The sequence below is a fragment of the Haliotis asinina genome, chromosome 12 (assembly GCF_037392515.1).
Source record: "Haliotis asinina isolate JCU_RB_2024 chromosome 12, JCU_Hal_asi_v2, whole genome shotgun sequence".
Taxonomy (NCBI): domain Eukaryota; kingdom Metazoa; phylum Mollusca; class Gastropoda; order Lepetellida; family Haliotidae; genus Haliotis; species Haliotis asinina.
Window position 1 is genome coordinate 31,900,484 of NC_090291.1, and position 17,903 is coordinate 31,918,386.

Below are 17,903 nucleotides of genomic sequence, written 5' to 3' on the forward strand. Positions count from 1 at the left end.
GCGAAAACAATTGGCAATAATCCAAATCGGATGACAGCTAAACCCTCAAAAGTGAAGGTTTCACAGATACACTTCCGGATTCCATTTAGTTAGCAAACGCATGTTGTGGATCTACAAACCACATTCCAATAGATTTGACTGTAGGTATAATATATGTTTCAGACACCACAATAAGAATTTAATGAAATAAAAGTCCGATATCACTCACCAACTGCAATCCAAAATTCCAGATTAGCAACGCAAAGGTGACGACAATTCGACACAACGTCTGTGGTTCCAAATTATGTTCCCTCGTCCACGCTGTATTATTCTACTGTTATATTACTTTCTACATGCTTGAAGCATTTAGGTTCGCTTTAATATAGCCATGCGATCCATAAACGGTACACTCACGCCGGCCGCTGTGGTTTGGCGAGCCTCCAAGCAATAAAACCGCAGGTGAAATTCGCGAACAACGGCAGACAAACATAACGCTAATTGTAACTTTCCACTAAGAAAGACTTGGCATTAATCTGGCTCGTCTCATCTAAATATTTATAGATTGTAAATACTACTCTCCCAGTAATTTCTGTCACCGATTATGAGTATATTGAAATACAGAGACTTTATTGTCGCGCGTGATACGGACGCAAATCTATTGTTACTTTATATAAGGTTTACTGCGCTGGGCCCCGTTTCACAAAGCTCTCGTAAGCCTAAGATCTCGTAAGTTTTCTCGTACCCATTGTGCCTCCTATACTGTAACACAGGAGCTACGGATGCTACGAGAAAAGTTACGAGATCTTAGGCTTACGAGAGCTTTGTGAAACGGGGCCCTGGTTCGTAAGATATCTTTACGAGCACGGGACAGTTGTAAACCATTTACGTTACTATGTGAGATTTTTTAGAGCCTCGGGTGTATGAAACCTTTACTGTTATTTTCTGTGAAAGGTCTGCACTGCCTGGTCGGCGTTCAATCGACACATATGAAAGACCTCAATTCTTCAGAAGTCGCAACTCTTGCGAACGTCTACGTCCAGAAGGTGAAAGGTTTGTCGTAACATTAAAAGAGCGGATCTTTAGAATTTTTTTTTGTTTTCGTGGCTTTCATTGTTGTTCTGAGAGCAGGTATGCCTTGGCTCTCGTTGTTATAACACTCGCCAATATCAGAAGAGTCATTTATCTCTGTGTTATAAAGAAATCGTTAGCTCTTTTTATACGTGTTTTTTTCCTGTCCTGGGAGAAGAGCTCTTAATTCCCAGATGCCAACGGTGTTTGGGAGCTGAGGAATCTTTGTATTTTTTTATATTAAATAATTGTCAGGTATTGATTGTTACGATCAAGGCCCTGTACACAATATTTGATATTGTGTTAGACATGCTGTTCAGATATACACAAGCATGCCATTGCTGAGCCGCGAGGGCGTTGGATATGATGTTCGGCTCATGGTGGACGAATTGTTCTGTTTCATTTGTCATGTCTGGCCAAGACCGTTAGGGCGTATTCAACCCTTCTGCAGGGCATTCGTTACCATGATGATGCTTTATGAGCAACGCACTGAAGAAAATGCGAAATAATGAAATCTAGTTTTTACATTGCATGGTGACAGAAGGGTTTATATAAAAAATATTTTGAGTTAATGTGCAGATTTTCTGTTGTCAGTGGTCCGTAATATATGTAGCTGTCAGCGACCCTTGGAAAGTGGCCAGTCTCGGCGAACTATCATTGTTTAGGTACCTGCTGAAACAAGAGGGTTTAACAAAAAGTGCCATCCCTGGAGGTATGACTACAACATAAGGGAACGCTGCCACTTCTCACCTGAAGTCAGTAGGTGACTAGCAGCGTACAAAACTTGCTTGGAGAATTTGAAGATTGTGAGTTTGAGATCAGTGATCTCGGAAATGATGACTGAGCGTCGTTTTAACGGTTTCAGGTTCAGTAGGCAAACATCAGAAGAGAGTATATTTCATCATCAAAAAGAAGATATGGCAAGGACGAAAGTATCACCCGGTGAGTTCCAAACCTTCTCAGGTTAACGACCCGTCAACACATGCCTCCCTCGTGAAACCCAGCTATATTCCATTCCATTCGAGAAGAGTTTCGACTTAATCTTGTCCTCAGTAGAGGGCAAGTTCGTAACAGTCATGTCAACAAACTTCTTTACACTAGTTAGTGCTGTTATTACACACACTATCAGCTATGAGATATGTAATGTAAATGTCTTTAAGTTGTTATCCCCATTTAGTTAATCTCAACCAATATTATTTATTCTAATATCTGCAAATGAATGGCGAGCACTTGGGGGCTATCTTCCTCTTTTTTTCGACAGCATGTTGTGAAAACAAGTTATAATTAGGTATTATTTGAAGACCTAGAATTCGGAGGAATTCGGGGCTTGTTGACACAAACTGGAACTGGGTGGTCAAAATGTAGAACCAAAATGTGTGATGCTGTCGATTCTGTGTTTACTTTGTCGTTCAGCTTCCCATAATCTGTTATTCCCGGTACTGTAAATCAAATGCCAAATAAACACCTTCCACAATTCACATTGAATGAAGAACAGATCCAATGGATTGCAGTTTTAGTAAGATGATAAAAATAACCCGCTTGATATATATTTTACCTTAATTAAAGTCACCCCAGAGTCAATCAAATATCTAAAGCTCAGGTTTTTCTGCTAAGTTCTCATTACATCCTTCAACAGAAATCCCGTGACAAACAAGGTAACATCTCACATTTATGGTCCGCTTCACTACCAGAGTTCAAACATGACACTTTTTCCCGCCACGAAGGAGCAATAAATTTACAATTTGTAAACTTAATATTTTGGAGTATCTTAGTTCCCAAGTTGATTAAAATATTGCAAAATTATTTTTTTTTGCAATTGAATAAATGAACTCATATCATATGATACATCTTGTATCCACAAAAAATGAGGAACCTATATTTATGTTGTGTTTGAATTAATGACTTCTCCCTAAGACGGAAGTGATCACAACGTTTGTTGATATCCCTGTGCTGTAGGATGAGAAGTGTGTCTGCTTATCTTTGCGATGTTAAGTGTTGTTGAATACTCGAGCAGCTCTGATGAAAATGACAGTCATGATTCTACGGAAGCAACACTTCCACCCACCGCCTCTGACAAACGCCCGGCTTCAACGGCAAATGATACCAGAGACTGCAAACGTTTAAAAACCGGCGAGCCAGTGCTGTTATTGCTGGACTTGCGTTTTAAATGAAAAGGAAGATATTATCTTGGGAGTAATGGCCAATATGTGTGGATGGCTACGGGGGTGAGAAGGAGCAGCAGCAGCGAGCGAGAGCATGGTATTAATGCATAATCACCTTTCCGCTGTGACAAGCAGACGAGGTGAGCGTAGCGAGCGATGAGTTCCACCTACTGTGAAGCAGGCTGGAATTACGATTTTTTGGTTTCTGCTGTGAAAGCGGACAACCAGCAGCATAGCGATTGATAGCTTCTCACCCCAAGCAGGCCATACACACTATGACGTTTTAATTCAGCAAAGTGAATAAAGGTACAATGAATATCAATGTTAATACTTCTAGATTTAATGTACACCCAATCAAATAACGGAAATAAGTGAGCACGGGAAGGGAGGGAGGGTTAATATGGTAGTGAGCGACGGTAAGTAGTGTTCGGCGGAGACGCGAGAAGTGAAGCACCGTTATCTGTCGCGTGTTGTGATGACGTAACAACTGATGACGTCATGATTTGACGTAATGTTTGCAGCTGCGCGAGCCAAGGTAATATTTATAAACAAAGGCACGTGGTATAGCCACGCCATCAATAACACAATTTAGCGGTTAACGCTAAATGCTATTATTGCTGGACTTGCGTTTTAAATGAAAAGGAAGATATTATCTTGGGAGTAATGGCCAATATGTGTGGATGGCTACGGGGGTGAGAAGGAGCAGCAGCAGCGAGCGAGAGCATGGTATTAATGCATAATCACCTTTCCGCTGTGACAAGCAGACGAGGTGAGCGTAGCGAGCGATGAGTTCCACCTACTGTGAAGCAGGCTGGAATTACGATTTTTTGGTTTCTGCTGTGAAAGCGGACAACCAGCAGCATAGCGATTGATAGCTTCTCACCCCAAGCAGGCCACCGCGATATAAATCGCCGGCCATCCACAAAGCAACATATAGATATTAGAAAATAGTGGATACGCGAACAGCATGAACGACTTACACTGTGCTGGGAAATAATGGAAGCGCGTGCTCACTTACTGCCGTTATTTTTATTTATCCGAGTTAACTAGCAGTTAAAGCACTAACAATATTGTGCACAAAAATGTCCATTGCAGTGGTTGACAGGTGCACCCCGTCCGCCAAGTAATGTTCCGGGCCACATTTGACCGGATCAAACTGGTCGTGGCGGACGCTGATCCCATGAAGCTCATAGATTCTGTTTGAGAGTCTTCGATTTAGCTTTTTACGAGAAAGTTCAAGCTTTTTGATGTCCATAGCAGCCGGCCACGCAACCCGTGGCAACATGAATGACCACACCAGCGTCGTATCAGGCATACGTAGCTTGGCATACAGCAAATCACACATAATGTCTTCATATATGGACCTGGCGGACGTTTGGGACAAGTCATTGGAGCCTAAGTGGATCACGAGCCATTTGGGACTGGTGTTAGACGCGGAAGCCAAAAGACTGTTAAGCGAAGCTCGGAAGTGGCTCCATCGCCTCCCGCCTCGGACCTGCCACCGTGTACGGCCGAGACGTTGCAAGCGTTGTTCCAAGCTCCCCTTTGCCCTGGCCATGTAGCTGTCACCAATCACCCAGGCCAGATCTGTAACATAGAGATCGGACAGCAGAAAAAATTGCTACAATGTAATTGGTAAGAGCAAAGCTAGTAAATATTAAGTAGAATCAGTTAATTATGCGTGGTTACTTTATTAGATCCTAATATAACCCTGGTATGCACAAGATGTCCATCTACCATACTGCTGAATTATACTTTCATCCAAACCATTAATCGCCGCAGTTGTAGCAGCGCCTATTCTGAAAGAATGTGATGTATACTGGGTCGCGTCATAACCGACATGTGATAGCGACTTATTGAGAATCGCCTGAAATTGATAGCGCGTTAATGGTGAGCCGTCAAAATGGACAAACAGCTGTGAGCTAGTGCGTGGTCTGGACGCGAGATACAGAGAGAGAGCTGTAACGGGGCATAGCTCTGAGGCAGTAGGAGAAATTGAAAGCAGAGTTCCTCTACCGAACTGGTCGGTTTTAGAAAATCTTATGCGCAAGGTTAATCCCTCGCCTGAAAATGAAACATCATTTATTTGTAGTGAAGTTTTTGAATCGTCGGCTTGTGAACTGCAAACCAACTCGCTGACCCTCAGGAAACCAAAAAAGGCTAAGGTAAATGCTGACTTAAAAACCTGAGCCTCGTAAGAAGAGCTGCAGATAGCAGGCAAAACACCTACGATGCGCTGAAGAATTGGAAATGTGATGGGCTTTCGTATGTCCCTCCTAACTTTAATCTTGTGCATCCCAATGATGGCTTTTCTAACCAAAAAATGTTCACAGTGATTGGTAAGGTTATTTAGTCTATTCCAGGTGGATAAGGCTGAAATGTAAGCCCTTACAGTACGAGGGGATTTACCTTGAATTGACATGTAGCCTATGAATTGCAGAAGTTGGTCTAGGCAAATGGGTCCTCCTAATGGTAGACTAAACGCGCGCCTAAACGTTTCGAGACATTGCAGCGCCGTGTAATAAGTGCGTCTAGTGTTGCGTGATAAAGAAGACACGATAAGTATATGAGATTCTGTCATACAATCTCCCAAATGTCTCTTGGTAAGCTGGTCTGTGTCGGGTCCGCGTCTGGAGCCATTTGGTGAAATCGGTGCCACTGAAAGCGCGAAAGAGCGTCAGCTATAGCATTTTCATGCGTGCTAATGTACTTGGCGTGAAATATTATGTTGTGCTGCAAGGAGAGTAATACTAAGCACCTTACTAGTGCCATGACCCTCTTGTTCTTGGATGATTGCTTGTTGATAATATGTACGACTGCTTGGTTGTCACATGTGAACATAACCTTTTTGTTGCTCAAACAATTTCCCCACAGTTTTAACGCTACCACAATAGGAAATAATTCAAGGAGTGTCATATCCTTGGTGTAGCCTTTTTGTATCCACGCTTGGGGCCAGGACGCACATGTCCAGCTGCCCTGGAAATACGCCCCGAAGCCGTGTGTGCTAGATGCATCCGTGAAAAGACGTAAATGCTGACCAGACAGCCAAATAGAATCATGAAAAACGGATACGCCATTGTAATGCTGCAGGAACTGTAACCATACTTGCAGGTCCTGTTTCATACCGTTAGTGAGTCTTATTCTATGATAGGGATAGACGTTTCCGCAAAGGGCATCAGTCAAGCGTCTACAAAAAGCCCTCCCGCACCTAACTGCGCGACACACAAAATACAGCTTGCCTAACAAAGATTGTAACTGGTGAACTTTTAGTTTGCGCTTTTGTGACTGCAGTAAGGCGACAATTTCTTGACACAAGTGATTGATTTTTTCAGGTGGTATCCTAATCTCCATAGAGATAGTGTCTATGGTTATGCCTAGGAATTTGATGGTCGTGGTTGGTTGAACTGTTTTTTTCCTGGGCTATGGGAATACCGAAATGTCGAAAAAGCTGAATGCTTGAATCTAACAGGTATTTACATTTGCCTGATTGGGCGCGACCTCCCACCAGGAAATCGTCTAGGTAATGCATGATGGATGCACTGTGTGTGTGTTTGGTTATGCACCACTGCAAGAAACGGCTAAATGTTTCAAAAAGAGCGCATGATATCGAACAACCGAAAGGGAGACATTTGTCAAAATAGTAATTTCCTTCAAAGTACATACCTAACAGGTGGAAATCTTCCGGACGGACTGGTAGTAAACGGAAGGCTGACTTAACATCAAATTTTGCTAACTGAGCTCCCTTGCCTAATTGCTGCACTAAACTAACCGCCTCATCGAATCGTGAGTACTGAACGGAGCAAAATTCCGCGGAAATTCCATCGTTTACGGACGATCCCCGGGGATGGGAGAGGTGGTGTATAAGACGGTAGTTATCCGCGATTGTGGTGACACTTGATGTGTCTGATTTCTTTTGGACTAAACCAACGGGAGAAACCTTGAGGTTTTGAATCGGGCATGAGGGGAAAGGCCCGGCGATACGACCAAGAGAGATTTCTTTTTGTAGCTTGGTGTTGACAATTTGAGGAAACTGCCTTGCTGATCTAAGGTTGGGAGCGTTGTTAGGAGTGAACGAACCAGTGAACTGTAAATTAAAACCTGAGGTAAAACCTACCCGTAATAGATCGGCATCTTTTGAGCACACTGCATAGTACGCATCGATCCATGGAATCAGTGTGTTATATTTTATGGGTACCGGAGCTAACGACATCGGGAGATGGGGGTAAGCTGGCCCTGTTTCGGAGTTGCACTTGTGCATTGTTTGTTGGTTTGCTACGAAAAGAATTGCACTGACGGGCACTATGGTTTGAACTTTTGCATTTGGAACATTTGTGGGGGTACTTGCAAGATAATCTTGAACATTGGGAAAAATTGAAATCCCAGCAGACTTGCTTATCAGTGACAGCAGTGACGGAACCAGCAGTGCTGGACTTAGTGTCTGTGAGATTGTAGGACTGCCTACCGTGAACCATGTAACGGAGCCACAGATCGCCGTCGATGGCTCCCCAGGAACGCGTGGGATCTCTAGCCATTTTATGGCGGAAATAATAATCATAGGTGTACCACGAGTCATTACCGTACTTGTGTGCGGCGCCCCGAACTGCGTCAACGTATCCTAACAGTTCTTGAACTGCACCTGGGTGTTTTTGCAGGTAAATACTCATAAAAATATGGAAGGCCGTAGTCCAGGAGGCAATACTGAGGGGTTTAGAAGATTGTTTACTTGCCGGTTTAAACATGACCTGACCTGCCTGGTTAAAAACCATTTGTAACGGTACATCGCCATCCTGCGCAACGTTTTGAGAAGGGAGGAGTGTTTGGAAGTCTACGAACTCGCCGTTCCATATTTTTTGCCTGACCGAATCTTTCACATGAGCACCGATGTGGTCCGTTTTGTAGGAAAGCTGAGGCAAACCCGCATTAACCGCAGTGGCATCGGGTACCTGCCTGTACGTGGGGAGGCTTAGCTGTGAAGATCCCCCACCCGAAGCTAGATTAGAAAGCCATTGTATCGTGGCCTGAATGCTTGATGCAGAAGGAACTGTGCATGCATCTAAATCCGGATTAAACCCTGTGCGTGCATCTACCGCCTGCTGACTACTGGGGTGCGCGTCTGCCGCCGGCTGCGCTGCCGTGGATTGGGTAACCGGCGCGGGTGTTAGGGACGGTGTAGCTAATAATAAGTTTGGGTCTATCTGAATGGGATTGTTCATTCCCTGATGCAATTCTGAAGCTAAGCTAAACCTACCTTGCATTGGAGCGTTCCTAGGAGGATCGAAGGTCGTCCCCAAGGTCGTCCCTTGAATATCCACCGGCGGACTTGATGTGCTGATGGTACTGCTACCCCTTGTTGACCTGCGTTTCTTTCCAGCTGCAGGTGCCGGGACTAGCCTGTGCTGTAATGCTGCTCTTCTTTTTGGTCCCATTACAGATTGGCGACGTTAACCTGCTTATCGATGTTAATATGGTAGTGAGCGACGGTAAGTAGTGTTCGGCGGAGACGCGAGAAGTGAAGCACCGTTATCTGTCGCGTGTTGTGATGACGTAACAACTGATGACGTCATGATTTGACGTAATGTTTGCAGCTGCGCGAGCCAAGGTAATATTTATAAACAAAGGCACGTGGTATAGCCACGCCATCAATAACACAATTTAGCGGTTAACGCTAAATGCTATAAGTGAACCTATTCGCGTATCTAACTGCACAATACATAAATAAGATGTTTACAGCCAGCTCAATAAAGAAGCCCAGTGTCGTCAACATTAGCAACAACTTATTACTGCTTTTATTCTCATGAAGAAAATGCTGAATTTACATTAGTTCAGTTAGCTAGCTGAACTAAATTTACATAAGAATATAGTTATTTCGATACGGGGATAGTAAGCTGGAAACTTAAAAGAATTAAATATATAATATCAGTATTTTATAGAGAGAAGATGCCTTGAAATTGAAATAAGATAATTCCAGTTAATTAATTCCACTACAATAGTGGCACACAGAGTTCATATGAATAAACCCGTCTAGTTATATATTAGTTCAGCCAGCTAAGGCTCTTGTTCCAACCAAGGTATACAATGTTTACCATGGCAGGAACAAGATGTTTAGCTGGTGGAACTAGCTATATACATGATGGACTGTGACACACAACATAACACGTGATGAAATGTCATGAAATTGACAAAAGATAATGTTGATGAAAGAATATTGTGTTGATATTTTATTAGTCTGTTCATTTGTCAGTTAATATGGTATCTCCTCAGAAGGAAAGACCAACTCCTTCCTCTTCCCTCAGCAATACAGAAGTTGTATGATGATGGAACTGAGAAGTCTCACAAGGAGGACAGCAGTAAACATGGTGGCCGGATACGATCCTTTGCTCATGTGGAAGGGAACTGGGCTACATTTGTGTATATACCAGGTGTGTTTAATTATATAGATTTGGGGCTTTGGTGAACTCGGATGGGTAGGGTGGTGATGGATACTAATTTTTGGGTTGGGTGGACACAGATGAGTATAAGTACACACAGTAGGGATGCTAATAAAATTTTGGGAGTAAGTGTTGGCAGTTTTCATGTTAATGCAAAAACCTGCATGTTGCACACAAATAAATCTACATTTCATGCACAATATTTTCTACTTGTGTGTTCTTTAGGCAAAGCATTTTCTGATCTGGTTAGTTAATAATTATTTTATATATATTCCTTCCTTAATTCTCATGAGACTGAAATGTAGCATTGTCCATTTTGGCATGGTGATTCTACAGAAACTTTGAATTCCCCAGGTTTATAAATAGCAATCTTGCTAGATGGCATGCCAACCATGTATGAACATATATGTCACGAATTTATACCGTATAATACCAATATTGGTCCATTTATATTGTGCATGACTCCATGAAGATTTCATGCTCTAAACTCACAGTCCAAGGGTTCACTGATTTGAATCATTACAGAATGCTTGCTTATATAGATTTGTTTAGAGTCTGGATTTAAACAGAGAGAAATGATGTGTTGGTAACTGATTCCACTCAGTCACAGCTGCAAATGAAAAGGATCTATGTCCATAGTAAACTGTTTTGGTAACTGGGATACAGTCATCAAATTTTTGGACTCTGATCCCAGAGATCAAGCCAGTATATATGGTACGATACAGGCACGGAGATCCCCCGACAGACATTGGTACACGAAGCACAGTGTCTTATAGCTTATATTGTGTTGTACTGGAAGCCAGTGGAGGTTATGAAGGATTGGAGTTATGTGATCATACTTCCTGGAGCAAAGGGCGATCATTTGTGTTGGAATTGTCATTATATGTTGTTGTATTCTATTTCTCATTAAAATTTACCATTAAATCATGTTAACTTGAAAGAGAAATACTTTTCTAAAAATGTTATTTACAGTGTGAAAATGTGAAAGATTCATTCATCATGCAAATAACAGTTTCTCTCTCATTGGAAAAACAGACCTGTTTCACATAGAAAGAATGGACATGCAAGATTCCAGGGGCTATGTGTTTTAGGAAAGTTTTTTTATATACTGCGGCAACTGGTTGTGGTGAATGGTGAGGTGGAAACAGAGATGAGTAGGGGACTGGAAGGATGCAGAGGTGGAAACAGGTGGAAACAGAGATGATTGGTGACAGGGAAAGGAGTAGGGTCTGGGTGGATGCAGAGGTGGAGACAGGTGGAAACAGAGATGATTGGTGACAGGGAAAGGAGTAGGGTCTGGGTGGATGCAGAGGTGGAGACAGGTGGAAACCGAGATGATTGGTGACAGGGAAAGGAGTAGGGTCTGGGTGGATGCAGAGGTGGAGACAGGTGGAAACAGAGATGATTGGTGACAGGGAAAGGAGTAGGGTCTGGGTGGATGCAGAGGTGGAGACAGGTGGAAACAGAGATGATTGGTGACAGGGAAAGGAGTAGGGTCTGGGTGGATGCAGAGGTGGAGACAGGTGGAAACCGAGATGATTGGTGACAGGGAAAGGAGTAGGGTCTGGGTGGATGCAGAGGTGGAAACAGGTGGAAACAGAGATGATTGGTGACAGGGAAAGGAGTAGGGTCTGGGTGGATGCAGAGGTGGAGACAGGTGGAAACCGAGATGATTGGTGACAGGGAAAGGAGTAGGGGGCTGGATGGATACAGAGTTGGAGACAGGTGGAAACAGAGATGATTGGAGACGGGCTAAAGGAGTAGGGGGCTGGGTGGATGCAGAGGTGGAGACAGGTGGAAACAGAGGGGGCTGGGTGGATGCAGAGGAGACAGATTGAAACAGAGATGACTGGAGACAGGGAAAAGGAGTAGGGGGTTGGGTTAATGCAGAGGTGGAAACAGAGATGATTGGAGACTGGGAAAAGGAGAAAGGGGCTGGGTGGATGCAGAGGAGACAGACTGAAACAGAGATGACTGGAGACAGGGAAAAGGAGTAGGGGGTTGGGTTAATGCAGAGGTGGAAACAGAGATGATTGGAGACTGGGAAAAGGAGAAAGGGGCTGGGTGGATGCAGAGGTGGAGACAGGTGGAAACAGAGATGATTGGTGACAGGAAAAGGATTAGGGGGCTGGATGGATGCAGAGGTGGAGACAGGTGGAAACAGATGTTTGGTGACAGGAAAAGGATTAGGGGGCTGGATGGATGCAGAGGTGGAGACAGGTGGAAACAGAGATGTTTGGTGACAGGAAAAGGATTAGGGGGCTGGGTGGATGCAGAGGTGGAGACAGGTGGAAACAGAGATGATTGGTGACAGGAAAAGGATTAGCGGGCTGGATGGATGCAGAGGTGGAGACAGGTGGAAACAGATGATTGGTGACAGGAAAAGGATTAGGGGGCTGGGTGGATGCAGAGGTGGAGACAGGTGGAAACAGATGATTGGTGACAGGAAAAGGAGTAGGGGGCTGGATGGATGCAGAGGTGGAGACAGGTGGAAACAGAGATGATTGGTGACAGGGATGTGAGTGTGGGTTGGCCAGACACAGAGACGGGTTGGGGATAGGCAGAACAGTAGAAAAGGATACAGGTTGGATGAATACAAGGGATGATGGGACAAGAATATGGGTCGGTGGAAACAGACACGAAAGGGGACATGGAAAGCAGTTGAGACTGTTGCTGATTGGGTTGAGACAGATAGATACCCCATGTACAGGGATAACTGGGTCAAGAAAGGCCTTGGGTTGTGGGCAGAATCAGGGTTTAGTCCAGGCATGTAGTCAGGTTGAGTTGGGTAGACTTAGACAGCTGTTTTTTCAGGCCGTATAAACCAGAATTTATTATTGATCCCAAAGGATTTCATGATTCTCATGGCATGGGGATAGAAAATGAGTTATTTTTCAGAATTAGATTATTTTACCTTAACTGGGCATTTTTACTGCCGTTAGCTACTTTGGATTGATTGTCAGCCTGAAATCAGGTACGTATTAACCTCTGACAAGTGTAAGCCACTTATGCGTAATGCATGTTTCAGAAATCTTATTCTTTAGATATCTTTGGACATGTCATGTGTGTTGACATGTACCAAATTCACTTATTCATGACGTAAGGTGAAATGGGGTTTAACATTGTACTTAAGAATATTCGCTCATATGACGACATGCGTGTATCTGCGTATGTGTGGCTGCTTGTACAAGAAAAGTCCTAAGCTGGTTTTATAGTGCTAGCTCACTGAGATACCATGCCACAGTTTAGCATGAATACCCCACTCAGACACATGATACTGATTCCAAGCTGACCAGCCCTTGTACCCATTAATGCCGAATACCAGGCAGAGACCAACAAGTACCACATTTTAATGTTTTTTGACATGATGTGGGTGTCATAAACTTTTGGTTGTGGATGGTGAGAAGATTCATCAAGTGTTTGTGTTTCTGTGTTCCAGTGACCCCTGACGACAGACTTCTGGAACTGTTCACCTCCCTGCTCTCTTGCCTCCGCCCGCTCAAGTTCCAACTAATGTCAGATCACCATGTGACCCTATCTCGAACCGTAGTGATCCGACACCATTGGATAGAGTCACTTAGAGACACCCTGAAGGAAAATCTCTCATCTTGTGAAGGGTAAGAAATTGTTGTGTGTATAAAACTATGAAATGAGCTGTGTTATTTCACAGCTTGCTCCTGCTGAAGATCTGAGTTAAAACTGGTCTTCAGGAACTTTTTCTGTCATATGACACGACCATCATTATCTGATTTGTGGGTGTATGTCAATCACTTGATTGTCTGGTCTAGGCTCAATTATTTACAAACTGCCATTGCATAGATGCAAAATTGCTAAATATGGTTTTAAACAACAAAAGGAGTCAAACAAATCACAGCTGGCCAGTTCATATTGTGATAGTAAAGCTCTCACATAGGCCATAGGTGTTTTCCCCGTCAGTGGAGCCTACGTAGATAGGTGACGTGAAGACAGAGCAAGGTTCAAATCATGGATAGAAATACACAAACAGAAGATCCTGGCACTGTGTAAACTGGGAAGCTTACATTCCCCTCTAACAGTTTGGATAACTGTTGCTACCAAACCAGCTTGAGACTGTGACAGACCAAATATACTCGTATTTTCCAGCATCTTTTAAGCTCCAGAATTGTCTCCTTTAGTTACAGATTTTTCTTCTAAGCAAATATTTATTTGAACATCTCAGGATTTTTATCAGTGATTAGTTTTAGCACATGTATTTTCTAGTTCTTGGTTTGTGTATGTGAAAATATTGGTTGTTAGGAAAAAAACCTAAAGCTTCTTCATGCTTGCACTGTGTCTTTCTGAATCATGGAATGAAGCTGACCTCAAATTTATCTATGCTAATCTAGATGTATCTGTTTTAATCCTAGAATGAATCGTTTGTTTTTTTTCAGCTGTATCTGTGATATTGTGCAACCACGACTCTACACCAACGATGAGAAGACAAGGTGAGTTATCAAGTGGTCCTAATCAGGAATGGAAATGTGTGCCTGTGACTTGAAATTTAATGTTTTGGATGTCTCAGTTTAGGTGCCAAAGGTAAGTAGAAACACTTTGGTTTAAATGTGTACTAATGGTTGAAATTTATTTATCAATAACATCATGTCCTTAGTGTTTTATCTTGACTGAGATGACACAGATTTTTCTGAGAAATGAACCAATAAAGAAAAGGCTTTAATATTGAACTTGAACATCAGTACTGACAAAACAATTCTCCCTGAATTTTATCTTGTATAATTTAGGACAACAGACATCCTCGATGTAATCCAGCATATACATTTTGATAAATGTTCCAGTACCCAGCATGCATCTATGAATCAGCCAGATAGATTTATTACCTCCCTTTACTGGCTTTTTATCCAATTAAATGCCTTATCAGGGAAGTTTTCTGTACCAATCACAAGGCTTCTACTCACTTTTGCTTTTTTGATCTAACCGATTAAACTTGGTAACACAGTTGTTGGAATGTTTCTCCTTAAGAAGTAGAAGGGGTTCTTGCATATATTTTTTGAAAGTTTCAGATCTGTGAATTTAGGAATATGAGTTTTTCCCTAAATCTGCGTCATACAAACAACAAACCTTATGCCTGCGGCCGATATCATTATTGACACCAGCAAGTTTGGTTTTAATGATGTATCTGATTGCATACTAAGAGAAGGCGGACTCAGCAAAGGGAGGTAATATAGCCAAGCCGTAGATGCATCCAGGGTACTTATGGAGAGCTGTAGGAACATATACCCCGGAGATCATCTCAATGCTAGACAAAATAATATGTTTTCTCTACTGAGGTGGTTGAAAATTGTAGATATTGTCTTGTATGTGAGGAAGTCGTATGTAAGAGTACAAACATTGTGTAAGATGGAAGGTGTAAATACATTCTTAACTGATCTTTGAGGAATGTTTTGCCCCAGGACGTTCTTGAGTCTGGAAGTTCTGGAGGAGGGGAACCACTTACATGACTATGTGGATGTAGTCAACAAATGCTTCAAGGAGTTCAGATTACAATCATACTACGAGGTAAGTTAGTCTGTAAACTTGGCTTGCATTTGCTGGGCTACTGAGTTTCTGTGCAGAACTCTTCTGTGTGGTTTCTCTATGAAAAGTCATTTTGTTTGTGAGACAGAAGTCATGTTTGAATTGCCCATATGGGTACATCCTGGCACACCCAGTGATGAGATTACTGGAATTTTGCAGGCTTGCTTATGTTATAAAATGTTTGACAATGAAGTTGGACATTTTTTTTATGCTTGTTTAACCTCGATTTTATCTTGGCCTGACATCAGTGTGACATGTTATTGTGACTGAGTGGTCAAGAGTGAGTATAGTTTTGTGCAACTCTCAAGAATATTCCAGCTATCCTGGTACATGGTGGCGATCAACAGCACGAGCATCACTCTACTCAATGACTGAGTGAATTTGAATGAATGAACACTCACGCACTTCCAATATTGTAAGAGCAAGCATTGAGGAGCATCTGTAAATTTCAAGTGCACTGTAAAGATAGGATGCATTCAGTCTGTCACATTACTGCTCACCAATAGAATGTTGTATCATCAACAAGCTGCAGTATTCACGAATGGCACCTGACCCTCTGACAAATCTGGCAAATTCACTGATGGTCTGGTGGAAGTCTACAACCTGCTGGTCCAAGTGTCCGACTGTATATTTCACTTTGACTGTTGTTGTATGTGATATCCGTCTCTTGTTTGCTGTTAAGACCCATGAAGATCCGGGGTAGAAAAGGTGTTCAGCAACCCATGCTTGCTGCAAAAGGCAACTATGTTTGTTCTACGAGGTGACAAACAGGGTTGGGTGGTCAGGCTTGCTGACTTGGTTGATATTTGGTTCTCCACTGCGCAGATTGATGCTCCTGCTGTTGATCACTGGATCGTCTGGTCCAGACTCTATTATTCACAGACTGCTGTCATACGGCTAGAATATTGATGAGTGTGGCATAAAACTAAAGTCACTCACTGTTTGCTGTTTAAAAATTTTATGTATGTTTGTAAGTTGACTGTCAGTTATAAAACAAAAAAAGTTAAGTCTGAAATGTGTTTGATTTTTATTCTATAAGTCCTGTGAATTTTCAGCCAGACATGTGAAACGTACAGGAACCAATCTCCTGTTACTTTGAAATACCATTGGTGAACACTGATTCAGGCATTCAGGGATTCAGAAACACAGTCCTGATTCCACCTGGATTTGGTGGTACCAGCCTACAAATCATGTTGATTTATAGATGTGAATACTCCCTATTTCAGAGTCCATCTTTTCACATCAGCATTGCTTGGTGTTTAGGGGATGTTGCAGCTGATGTTAGCGACCAGAAGCTCCGTCATATGAAGGTGACTTGTTGCAGCACACCATTTAGTGTCTTGGTTGATATTGTCCCTGTGTAACATGGGTCTCCTGACATCATCTGTATATAATATGACCCAGAGTTCTGACATGTGTTGACTTGATGAACCCGGTTTTTTTTTTCAAGTAGAGCTTTGATGATGCTCTTGTCATAGATTAGTAACTTGATGATTGGATGAGTCAGGGCTCCAGATAAGGGCATACGTACTGATAAAATATGTTGATATGTTGACAATTCAAAATATTTGCTTGTTGACCCATGAAGATCAAATTTAAACCTTATCTGCAGCAACCCATGCTTGTCTCGAAAGGCGACTCTTTGTATTGGATGGTCGGGCTTGCTGACCTCGTCAGTTCATATCTTCTTATCTCAGTTGTAATGCTCTTCGGGTATGGTGGGGTAGCCTACTGGTTAAAGTGTTTGCTCATAATGATGAAGAGGCAGGTTCGATTCCCCACATGGGTGCAATGTGTGAAGCCCATTTCTGGTGTCCCCCTGCAGTGAGTATTGCTAAAAGCAGTGTAAAACTAAACTCCCTCGCTGTAATGCTCTTCATGTCAATCGGTCTGGTCCAGACTTGTTATTTACAGACTGCCCTCACATTGGTAGAACAATAATTAAGCAAATTCTTAGAATAACTAGACGTTCAATATATTTTCATGGTGACATGTCGGGGGCTTAGGTAGGTACTTTATTTTGTGTGGGCTCTTCCATTGGTTTATGGTCTGCATGTGGTTGTCTTTCAGAAAATGGTGCAAGTGTTTGGCAGGGAGAATCCAGATCTCAGTGTCCTCAAGGTTCAGGAGATCGAGTGCAAGTCAGGGAACAAGGTGTTCCGGTTTCCACTACAGCAGGACAGCTGACCCTTGGCCAATAAAATTCTTACATAACAAAGCTGTTTAATTTGTAGTTTTTGGTTTTATTTACTGCTGTCTCTGAGGTTACTGGGGTAGGCTAGTGGTTAAAGCGTTCATTCCTCATGCCAAAGACTTGTGTTTGATTCCCCACATGGGTACAATGCATGAAGTCCATTTCTGGTGTTCCATGATGTTGCTGAAATATTACTAAAAACTAGATAAAACTAGACTTTCTCACTCACCCACTCACAACTACCATCTGAATGAATGAATGAATGAGTGTCTTTTTTTCCTCCAGAGTTGTATCCGAATATCATACAAATGCAGATACATTATTTCCAATACATCACATACACCTAGCAAAATGGAACAACATTTGTAACAAAATGGTAGCATATTTTAGTCATTTCATTAGTAGATAATTTACAATGTACAATTTGTCAGCAGTAGGGCTGTGTTTATTAGATGTATGTCAGATGTTTCGTTAGATTTCACTCGAAATGACAAAATGACAGTATTATGAACGGATTGGGAA

General features: G+C 42.5%; 1 protein-coding gene and 1 pseudogene across 1 annotated transcript; one reads left to right on the forward strand and one right to left on the reverse strand.

The window, feature by feature from the left end:
- The first annotated feature begins 2,958 nt into the window (after nt 1–2,958).
- Nucleotides 2,959–17,405, forward strand: LOC137257673 (U6 snRNA phosphodiesterase 1-like). Its single transcript, XM_067795034.1, has 7 exons — nt 2,959–3,190; nt 9,471–9,628; nt 13,077–13,254; nt 14,047–14,100; nt 15,064–15,169; nt 16,414–16,497; nt 17,258–17,405. The coding sequence occupies exons 1-7, from the start codon at nt 3,033–3,035 to the stop codon at nt 17,372–17,374; spliced, it is 855 nt and encodes a 284-aa protein (XP_067651135.1). The 5' UTR covers nt 2,959–3,032; the 3' UTR covers nt 17,375–17,405.
- Nucleotides 4,202–8,874, reverse strand: LOC137258985 (uncharacterized; annotated as a pseudogene).
- Nucleotides 17,406–17,903: the final 498 nt, after the last annotated feature.

Coding starts and splice junctions, on each gene's coding strand:
- LOC137257673 (XM_067795034.1), top strand. CDS start 3,033: ATGTTAAGTGTTGTTGAATACTCGAGCAGCTCTGATGAAAATGACAGT. Junction 9,629..13,076: donor TACATTTGTGTATATACCAG/GTGTGTTTAATT, acceptor TCTGTGTTCCAG/TGACCCCTGACGACAGACTT. Junction 14,101..15,063: donor ACCAACGATGAGAAGACAAG/GTGAGTTATCAA, acceptor GTTTTGCCCCAG/GACGTTCTTGAGTCTGGAAG.